At 48.6% G+C, this 10889-nt stretch overlaps 1 protein-coding gene across 1 annotated transcript in view; it reads left to right on the top strand.

The window, feature by feature from the left end:
- LOC128364254 (glutamate receptor ionotropic, NMDA 1-like) overlaps positions 1-10889 on the top strand; it is a 69007-nt gene that overhangs the window by 30151 nt on the left and 27967 nt on the right. The window contains exons 10-17 of the mRNA XM_053324791.1: positions 338-381; positions 673-791; positions 2398-2510; positions 3024-3172; positions 4305-4462; positions 5097-5258; positions 6078-6187; positions 7834-7979. Of these exons, the coding sequence (XP_053180766.1) occupies positions 338-381; positions 673-791; positions 2398-2510; positions 3024-3172; positions 4305-4462; positions 5097-5258; positions 6078-6187; positions 7834-7979 (1001 nt within the window). The remainder of the gene's footprint in view (positions 1-337; positions 382-672; positions 792-2397; positions 2511-3023; positions 3173-4304; positions 4463-5096; positions 5259-6077; positions 6188-7833; positions 7980-10889) is intronic.

Below are 10889 nucleotides of genomic sequence, written 5' to 3'. Positions count from 1 at the left end.
GCGGGAAGGTTGCTATGGTTACGAGGGCTGGATCTCGAGACGTTGGTCAATCAACCTGCCAATCAGGACGACGCCACGCCCTAATGCATACCCTGCTTTATCGTCACATATAAAATCAGGGAGGCCAAAATGTCCCAAATGAACATCATACTGCATTGAAGAAGGCTTTAAACTAGCGATTGAGACCATAAACACATTTTGAAAACGTTTACTGAGGTTAGAGAAATCAAGTGAGAAGTTGGTGAATTCTCCATTGACTTGTATAGAGACGGTCGCCCCCTGGTGGCCTTTTGATAGAATGCAGCTCTAAGTTACTTCTCCATTGGCTTCTTTTCAGAGGACAGGAACTCCCGCCTGGCATCAACATGTCAGCTCTCTGATGTAGAAATGGGTCAAATGAACAGTGTTTAAGGGTTAAAGAGCAAACACACACACACACACACACACACACACACACACACACATTTTCACAGCTGATTCAGACCCAGTTTATAAATAACAGCTCTGAGCCTCCACAGCGCTGACGGTGGGGGTAACATCAGATTAGTGATGGTGTAGATGACAGAGGGGGGCTTCATGTTGAGGTACGTGTGTTTCTGTCTGAGCTCTGAACTGTGGTGTGTGTGTGTGTGTGTGTGTGTGTGTGTGTGTGTGTTGGTTTTGCGTGTTTAGGAAATCCCGCGCAGCACTCTGGACTCGTTCATGCAGCCGTTCCAGAGCACACTGTGGCTGTTAGTCGGTCTGTCGGTCCATGTGGTGGCAGTGATGCTTTACCTATTAGACCGGTTCAGGTAAGCACGCTACGTCACACACACACATACAACACCATATAACACGATACGATACAACACAATATGTTATATACATGAGCTTTGGGTTCCTCCCCTCACCTCTGGTCATGAGCTTTGGGTTCCTCCCCTCACCTCTGGTCATGAGCTTTGGGTTCCTCCCCTCACCTCTGGTCATGAGCTTTGGGTTCCTACCCTCACCTCTGGTCATGAGCTTTGGGTTCCTACCCTCACCTCTGGTCATGAGCTTTGGGTTCCTACCCTCACCTCTGGTCATGAGCTTTGGGTCGTGACCCAAAGAACAAGATGGCGGGTACAAGCGGCTGAAATGAGCTTCCTCCGTAGGCTGGCTGGGCTCTCCCTTAGAGATAGGGTGAGAAGCTCAGTTATCCGGAGGGAGCTCGGAGTAGACCCGCTGCTCCTCCGCGTTGAGAGGAGCCAGATGAGGAGGCTCGGGCATCTAGTCAGGACGGAAGGAAGGGAGGAAGGAAGGAAAGAATGACAGAAGGAAGGAAGGGAGGAAGGAAGGAAGGAAGGAAGGAAGGGAGGAAGGAAGAAGGAAGGAAAGGAGGAAGAAATAAGGAAGGTAAGAAGGACGGAAGGAAGGAAGGACAGAAGAAAGGAAGGCAGGAAGGAAGGAAGAAGGAAAGGAGGAAGAAATAAGGAAGGTAAGAAGGACAGAAGGAAGGAAGGAGGAAGGAAGGCAGGAAGGAAGGAAGAAGGAAGAAATAAGGAAGGTAAGAAGGACGGAAGGAAGGAAAGAGGGAAAGAAGGAAGGACAGAAGGGAGGGAGGGAGGAAGGAAGGAAGGAAGGAAGGAAAGAAGGACAGAAGGACGGGAGGAAGGAAGAAAGGACAGAAGGAAGGAAAGAAGGAAGGAAAGATGGACAGGAGGAGGAGCCAGATGAGGTGGTTCGGGCATCTAGTCAGGATGCCTCCCGGACGCCTCCCTGGTGAGGTGTTCAGGGTCCGTCCCACCGGTAGGAGACCCAGGACACGCTGGAGAGACTATAGGGCCGTTTCCACCGCAGGAACTGCCTCCAAAGGACAGGGTTCCTGAGCTTTTACAGGGGCTAAGCGAGTCCCTGCCTCGGAGTAGGTACTCAGGACGGCCTCGAAAAACTCTTGGGTGCTGATTGGAACTTCCTCTCACTCCCTCTCAGTGGAGACACAGCGGTGGACAGGGCCGAGTGAGAGGAAGGTTCCTGTAAAGTTCCTGTCCTTCAAATAGTTCCAGGAACTTCTTCAGTGGAAACGGCCCTGGCGTTCCTCGGCTGGCCTGGGAACGCCTCGGGATCCCCCGGGAAGAGCTGGAGGAAGTGGCTGGGGAGAGGGAAGTCTGGGCTTCCTGCTTAGGTTGCTGCCCCCGAGACCCGACCAGGATAAGAGGAAGAGGACGGATGGATGGATGGATGAATGGATGGATGGATGTATGGATGGATGTTATATAATATATTAGAGTACGATACGAATCAGCACAACATACAATGCAGCAAGACATCATGGGACATAAAGCAGTGATACAACATGATACAGTCCAATATTAATAATCCAGAGTAACACTAACATTAAGTATAATGTGATATAACGTGGTGTTTGTGTGTCTGCAGCCCGTTTGGAAGGTTTAAAGTGAACAGTGAAGAAGAAGAAGAAGATGCCCTCACCCTGTCCTCCGCCATGTGGTTCTCATGGGGAGTACTGCTGAACTCTGGGATAGGAGAAGGTGGGTCAGGGTTAGGGTTAGACCAGGGGTGTCAAACATGCGGCCCGTGGGCCAGATACGGCCCGCCGAGGGGTGCGATCCGGCCCACTTGCCATCCAGTGTTTTTTTCTTTCCTTCCTTCCTCCCTTTCTTCCTTCTGTCCTTCCTTCCATCTGTCCTTCCTCCCATCTGTCCTTCCTTCCTTCCTTCTGTCCTTCCATCTGTCCTTCCATCTGTCCTTCCTTCCTTTCTCCCTTCCTTCCATCTGTCTTCCTTCCTTCTGTCTGTCCGTCCTTCACCATATCTCTTTCCTATCTTTCTTTCCTCCTTCCTTTTTCCTGTCTTTCCTTCCTTCCTTCCTTTCTTATTTCCTTCCTTCCATCTTTTTAATGATCCGGCCCACATGAGATCAAATTGGTCTGTATGTGGCCCTTGAATGAAAATGAGTTTGACACCTCTGGGTTAGACATTTAAACCTTACTAATCCGTCCACAGCACAGCGCTAACACATGTCTGTGGTCTCTGTCTGAGCAGGAGCTCCCAGAAGTTTCTCAGCTAGGATTCTGGGTATGGTGTGGGCAGGATTCGCCATGATCATCGTGGCATCATATACTGCCAACCTGGCAGCCTTCCTGGTGCTGGACCGGCCTGAGGAGCGCATCACTGGCATCAATGACCCCAGGGTGAGGCGTCTCTGTCCTGTCCTACTCAACATATGTGGACGCTGATGATGACAGAAGAAACACCCCCCCCTCCCCCTGCCACCCCACCCCCGATCAGATGTTTGGGGGCGGTACCTTCACCGCTCACCCTCCTCCCACTGTTCCTCTGTTGGTTTTGGTTTTCAGCAGTCATCAGTTTTCCAGTTTCATTCAGACTGAAATATCTCACCTGTTAGATGCTGTGTGTTCAACAGAGGAGGAATTATAAGACCTTTGACCTCCTGACTGAGTTCATAATGAAATATTGTAGGTTTGTAGCCTCAGGGCTGGGTAGCGTTTAACAAATTATGATACTAGTACCAATCCAAATATCCTTAAAGTGATCCTGATACCATCTGAGTACATCATCAGATTCCCATTAACACATTTAGCACACTGTCCTGTATCTGGTGTAACAGGCGTGTAATGTAGACTCACTTTACAGCGTTTAGGAGGCATCTTGGCTGCTGAACTGCTAAACGTGCTAACTCAGATTCACCACGACTTCACCACCACAGACGGGTCGTAGCTGCTGTGGCAGTGGACCAATCACATGTCGCGTTACAGCCAAGAACGCTGGTGTTGATTAGCTGTGAGCAAGTCCATACAGATAGTCATATTTTCTAGCTCTGGGTGCAAAAAGGATCGATTGCAGGTATCGTTTTCATACCGCCCTAGTCTGTCTGTGTGTTTCTGTTCAAACGTCAAAGTTTAAGTTAAGCCTTATTTTTGTCTGAAGTCTGCAGCTTTCCTCTCGTTATTCCTCCTGGTTTTTTAAGAAGAGTCTTAATCTTGTATGTCATTTTTTTACACAGACCCCACAGTAGGGGCTGCTAGCTCTGCGGCTAGCTCGGCAGCTAACTCGACTGCTAACTTGGCGGCTAACTCAGCTAACTGGCTAACTGTAGATGGGATCATCCCTATGTTCCCCAGTCACATACAAAGCGGGGAACATAGGACCCGGGGAACATAGGGATGATCCCTGTTTTGATCCCCTCCAAGTCCATTTTGCTTGGGGCCCCCAAATTCCTTGAAACGGCCCTGTGTGACGTGAAATCAAATCCATGTGACTGACTCTGACTCTGTGCTCTGTGCTGTACTTTATTGCTTTTAGCTGCGTAACCCATCAGATAAGTTCATCTACGCCACAGTGAAGCAGAGCTCGGTGGATATTTACTTTCGACGGCAGGTGGAGCTGAGCACCATGTATCGGCACATGGAGAAGCACAACTACGAGAGCGCCGCTGAGGCCATCCAGGCCGTCAGAGACAAGTAGGCTCTTCTACAGTTAGCACCCAGGATAGCACTTCTCACATTAGCTTTAGCACCCAGGATAGCACTTCTCACATTAGCTTTAGCACCCAGGATAGCATTTCTTACATTAGCTTTAGCACCCAGGATAGCACTCCTCACATTAGCTTTAGCACCCAGGATAGCACTCCTCACATTAGCTTTAGCACCCAGGATAGCACTCCTCAAATTAGCTTTAGCACCCAGGATAGCACTCCTCACATTAGCTTTAGCACCCAGGATAGCACTTCTCACATTAGCTTTAGCACCCAGGATAGCACTCCTCACATTAGCTTTAGCACCCAGGATAGCACTTCTCACATTAGCTTTAGCACCCAGGATAGCACTTCTCACATTAGCTTTAGCACCCAGGATAGCACTTCTCACTTTAGCTTTAGCACCCAGGATAGCACTTCTCACATTAGCTTTAGCACCCAGGATAGCACTCCTCACATTAGCTTTAGCACCCAGGATAGCACTTCTCACATTAGCTTTAGCACCCAGGATAGCACTCCTCACATTAGCTTTAGCACCCAGGATAGCACTCCTCACATTAGCTTTAGCACCCAGGGTAGCACTCTAATGTTTGCCCCCCCTCCTCCTCCTCCTCCTGCAGTAAGCTACACGCCTTCATCTGGGACAGCGCTGTGTTGGAGTTCGAGGCGTCGCAGAAGTGCGATCTGGTGACGACGGGAGAGCTTTTCTTCCGCTCTGGATTCGGGATCGGAATGAGAAAGGACAGTCCGTGGAAACAGAACGTCTCTCTGGCTATTCTCAGGTAACCCTCACACCTGGGAAACCCCCACAGGTACCCCCCAGATACCCCACTAAACCCCCCACAGGTACCCTACCAAACCCCCACAGGTACCCTACCAAACCCCCACAGGTACCCTACCAAACCCCCACAGGTACCCCACCAAACCCCCACAGGTACCCCACAGGTACCCCACTAAAACCCCACGTCTAACCCTAAACCCTAACCCTAACCCAAACCCCCACAGGTACCCTACTCTAACCCCACAGGTACCCCACTAAAACCCCACAGGTACCCCACTAAAACCCTACAGGTACCCCACTAAAACCCTACAGGTACCCCACTAAAACCCCACAGGTACCCCACTAAACCCCCACAGGTACCCCACTAAACCCCCACAGGTACCCCACTAAACCCCCACAGGTACCCCACTAAACCCCCACAGGTACCCCACTAAACCCCCACAGGTACCCCACTAACACCCCACAGATACCGAACTAAAACCCCACAGGTACCCGACTAAAGCCCCACAGGTACCCCTCTGATACCCCACAGGTACCCCACAGATACCCCACTAAACCCCCACAGGTACCCAACTAAAACCCCACAGGTACCCCACTCTAACCCCACAGGTACCCCACAGGTACCCCACTAACACCCCACAGGTACCCCACTAAACCCCCACAGGTACCCCTCTGATACCCCACAGGTACCCCACTAAAACCCCCACAGGTACCCCACTAAAACCCCTCTGATACCCCTCTGATACCCCACAGGTACCCCCCAGGTACCCCTCTGATACCCCTCTGATACCCCTTGTCAGACTCAGTTGTTTCTTCACAGTTCTCATGAGAACGGCTTCATGGAGGATTTGGACAAGACGTGGGTTCGATACCAGGAGTGTGACTCCAGGAGCAACGCCCCCGCTACCCTCACCTTCGAGAACATGGCAGGTAGGAACCACCCCCGCCTCAATGTTCTCTTCTCACATGTTCTCTGCTGTTCTGTTCTCACCTGTTCTCACCTGTCTGTTCTCACCTGTTCTCCCCTGTTCTGTCCTCACCTGTTCTTACCTGTTCTGTTCTCACCTGTTCTGTTCTCTGCTGTTCTCACCTGTTCTTTGCTGTTCTGTTCTCTGCTGTTCTGTTCTCTGCTGTTCTGTTCTCTGCTGTTCTGTCCTCACCTGTTCTTTGCTGTTCTGTTCTCTGCTGTTCTGTTCTCACCTGTTCTGTCCTCACCTGTTCTCTGCTGTTCTGTTCTCTGCTGTTCTGTCCTCACCTGTTCTCTGCTGTTCTGTTCTCTGCTGTTCTGTTCTCACCTGTTCTGTTCTCACCTGTTCTCACCTGTTCTGTCCTCTCCTGTTCTCTGCTGTTCTGTTCTCACCTGTTCTGTTCTCACCTGTTCTGTTCTCTGCTGTTCTCACCTGTTCTCTGCTGTTCTGTTCTCTGCTGTTCTGTCCTCACCTGTTCTCTGCTGTTCTGTTCTCTGCTGTTCTGTTCTCACCTGTTCTGTTCTCTGCTGTTCTCTGCTGTTCTGTTCTCACCTGTTCTGTTCTCTGCTGTTCTGTTCTCACCTGTTCTCTGCTGTCCTCACCTGTTCTCTGCTGTCCTCACCTGTTCTCACCTGTTCTCACCTGTTCTCACCTGTTCTGTTCACACCTGTTCTGTTCTCACCTGTCCTCACCTGTTCTCACTTGTTCTGTTCTCACCTGTCCTCACCTGTTCTTACCTGTTCTGTTCTCTGCTGTTCTGTTCTCTGCTGTTCTGTCCTCACCTGTTCTTTGCTGTTCTGTTCTCTGCTGTTCTGTTCTCTGCTGTTCTGTTCTCACCTGTTCTGTTCTCACCTGTTCTCACCTGTTCTGTCCTCACCTGTTCTCTGCTGTTCTGTTCTCTGCTGTTCTGTTCTCACCTGTTCTGTTCTCACCTGTTCTCACCTGTTCTGTTCTCACCTGTTCTCACCTGTCTGTTCTCACCTGTACTCACCTGTTCTGTTCTCACCTGTTCTCTGCTGTTCTGTTCTCTGCTGTTCTGTCCTCACCTGTTCTCTGCTGTTCTGTTCTCTGCTGTTCTGTCCTCACCTGTTCTCTGCTGTTCTGTTCTCACCTGTTCTGTTCTCACCTGTTCTCACCTGTTCTGTCCTCACCTGTTCTCTGCTGTTCTGTTATCACCTGTTCTGTTCTCACCTGTTCTCACCTGTCTGTTCTCACCTGTACTCACCTGTTCTGTTCTCACCTGTTCTGTTCTCACCTGTTCTGTTCTCACCTGTTCTGTTCTCTGCTGTTCTCACCTGTTCTCTGCTGTTCTGTTCTCTGCTGTTCTGTCCTCACCTGTTCTCTGCTGTTCTGTTCTCTGCTGTTCTGTTCTCACCTGTTCTGTTCTCTGCTGTTCTCTGCTGTTCTGTTCTCTGCTGTTCTGTTCTCTGCTGTTCTGTTCTCACCTGTTCTCTGCTGTTCTGTTCTCTGCTGTTCTGTTCTCACCTGTTCTCTGCTGTTCTCTGCTGTTCTCACCTGTTCTCACCTGTTCTCACCTGTTCTCTGCTGTTCTCTGCTGTTCTCACCTGTCCTCACCTGTTCTCACCTGTTCTCCCCTGTTCTCCTCAGGTGTGTTCATGCTGGTTGCCGGCGGCATCGTTGCCGGGATCTTCCTCATCTTCATCGAGATCGCGTACAAACGACACAAAGACGCTCGCAGGAAACAGATGCAGCTCGCCTTCGCTGCCGTTAACGTCTGGAGGAAGAACCTGCAGGTACGTTACCGTTCTCTACTGTTCTCTACTGTTCTCTTCGGTTCTCTACTGTTCTCTAATGTTCTCTACTGGACTCTACTGTTCTCTACTGGACTCTACTGTTCTCTACTGTTCTCTACTGTTCTCTACTGTTCTCTAAGGTTCTCTAATGTTCTCTACTGGACTCTACTGTTCTCTACTGGACTCTACTGTTCTCTACTGTTCTCTACTGTTCTCTACTGTTCTCTAATGTTCTCTACTGATCTCTACTGTTCTCTACTGTTCTCTAATGTTCTCTACTGGACTGTACTGTACTGTTCTGTACTGTTCTCTACTGGACTCTACTGTTCTCTACTGTTCTCTACTGTTCTCTACTGTTCTCTAATGTTCTCTACTGATCTCTACTGTTCTCTACTGTTCTCTAATGTTCTCTACTGGACTGTACTGTACTGTTCTGTACTGTTCTCTACTGGACTCTACTGTTCTCTGCTGTTCTCTAATGTTCTCTACTGGACTCTACTGTTCTCTAATGTTCTCTACTGTTCTCTACTGGACTCTACTGTTCTCTAATGTTCTCTACTGTTCTCTAATGGACTCTACTGTTCTCTAATGTTCTCTACTGGACTCTACAGTTCTCTACTGTTCTCTAATGGACTCTACTGTTCTCTAATGTTCTCTACTGGACTCTACAGTTCTCTAATGTTCTCTACCGTTCTCTATTGTTCTCTACTGTTCTCTAATATTCTCTACCGTTCTCTACTGTGCTCTAATGTTCTCTACTGAACTCTGCTATACTGTACTTAACTGTTCTCCACTGAAATCTACTGTATTCTACTATACCCCAAATTTACTGTTCTCTATTCTACTGTTCTCTACTGTTCTCTACTGGACTCTACTGTTCTCTACTGTTCTCTACTGTTCTCTACTGGACTCTACTGTTCTCTACTGTTCTCTACTGTTCTCTACGGTTCTCTACTGGACTCTATTGTTCTCTACTGGACTCTACTGTTCTCTACTGGACTCTACTGTTCTCTACTGGACTCTACTGGACTCTACTGTTCTCTACTGTTCTCTACTGTTCTCTACTGGACTCTACTGATCTCTACTGGACTCTACTGTTCTCTACTGTTCTCTACTGGACTCTACTGTTCTCTACTGGACTCTACTGTTCTCTACTGTTCTCTACTGTTCTCTAATGTTCTCTACTGGACTCTACTGTTCTCTGCTGTTCTCTACTGGACTCTACTGTTCTCTACTGCACTGTAACAGTCTGTGCATACAGGATTTTAAGATACTCCATTTTAAGCTCCGTTGGGTTCTACTGTATTCTATTATCGGGAGCTGTGTCTCTCTGTGTGTGTGTGTGTGTGTGTGTGTGTGTGTGTGTGTGTGTGTGTGTGTGTGTGTGTGTGTGTGTGTGTGTGTGTGTGTGCTGAGAGCTAAATGGTCTGAGAGTGATCCTGGTCTGGTTCAGTTAAAGGTTGATTAGGTTGTTCTCATATAGTTCTCCCTCAGCTATCAGTCATTTAAAGCTGAGATGAGTCAAGTCGGTTAAAGGACGAGTTCACAGGTTTTAAAGTGTGTGTGTGTGTGTGTGTGTGTGTGTGTGTGTGTGTGTGTGTGTGTGTGTGTGTGTGTGTGTGTGTGTGTGTGTGTGTGTGTGAGCATTAGATCCTTCATCATGTTTACAGGAAGTGATGGAGGACTAAACCCACAGTCCTCCTTCTGTGGAAACATGGATTATAAAGTAGATGTGAAGCTAATATGAAGCTTCAGCATCTGAATGAAAGGAAGGAAGGGAGTAAGGAGGGAAGGAAGGACGGAGGAAAGAAGTAAGTAAGGAAGGAAGGTAGGAGGGAGGGAGGAAAGAAGAAAGGGGGATGGAGGAAGGAAACAAGGAAGGGAGGAAAGATAGAAGAGCAAAGAGAGGAAGGTAGGGGGGAGGAAGGACAGAAGGAAGGAAGAAAGGGAGGGAGAAACAGGGAAACACTAAGAGGGAATCTGATGCTAAACAGACTGTAAATGTGTCAGATATCACTGATATAATAACTCACACTGCTATAGTTACTATGGTTACTATGGTTACTATAATAACACACTGATGAAGCTCAATAGAAGCTGATCAGAGACTTTAAATGACTGTGAAAGCACATTTAAGGGAGATCTTTTAAGAGTCAGTATGAGAAGAAGGGTTAGGGTTAAAACCTCTTTCTAACAGTCCAAAATAAACCCAGCCTATAAATCCAGTTGTATAATATCGTCTTTAAAAGGAGGACAGAACATTTTGTAGACGGCAGCCTCGGAGACACTCTGCAGAGACCCTAACCCTCTGACACAAACATTAGAGCTGCTTCTCTTCACACTCGCTGTTTCACCTCGGAGCAAAAACAACATCCTCTATCTGACCCGACTCCTTCCTTCCTCCCCTCCTTCCTCCCTCCTTACTTACTTCCTTCCTTCTCTTAACACTCGCTGTTTCACCTCGGAGCAAAAACAACATCCTCTATCTGACCCGACTCCTTCCTTCCTCCCCTCCTTCCTCCCTCCTTACTTACTTCCTCCCCTCCTTCCTTCCTCCTTTCCTTCCTTCCTTCCCTCCTTTCCTTCCTTCCTTCCTCCTTTCCTTACTTCCCTTCTTCCCTCCTTTCCTTCCTTCCTTCCTCCTTTCCTTCCTTCCTTCCTCCCTTCTTCCTTCCTTCCTCCCTCCTTTCCTTCCTTCCTTCCTCCCTTCTTCCTTCCTTCCTCCCTCCTTTCCTTACTTCCCTTCTTCCCTCCTTTCCTTCCTTCCTTTCTTCCTCCTTTCCTTCCTTCCCTTCTTCTCTCCTTTCCTTCCTTCCTTCCTCCTTTCCTTACTTCCCTTCTTCCCTCCTTTCCTTCCTTCCCTTCTTCTCTCTTTTCCTTCCTTCCTTCCTCCTTTCCTTACTTCCCTTC

This window comes from Scomber japonicus, chromosome 9, assembly GCF_027409825.1.
Source record: "Scomber japonicus isolate fScoJap1 chromosome 9, fScoJap1.pri, whole genome shotgun sequence".
NCBI lineage: Eukaryota > Metazoa > Chordata > Actinopteri > Scombriformes > Scombridae > Scomber > Scomber japonicus.
Note: the sequence above shows the minus strand (reverse complement) of the source record. Positions and strands in the feature narration are given on the sequence as shown.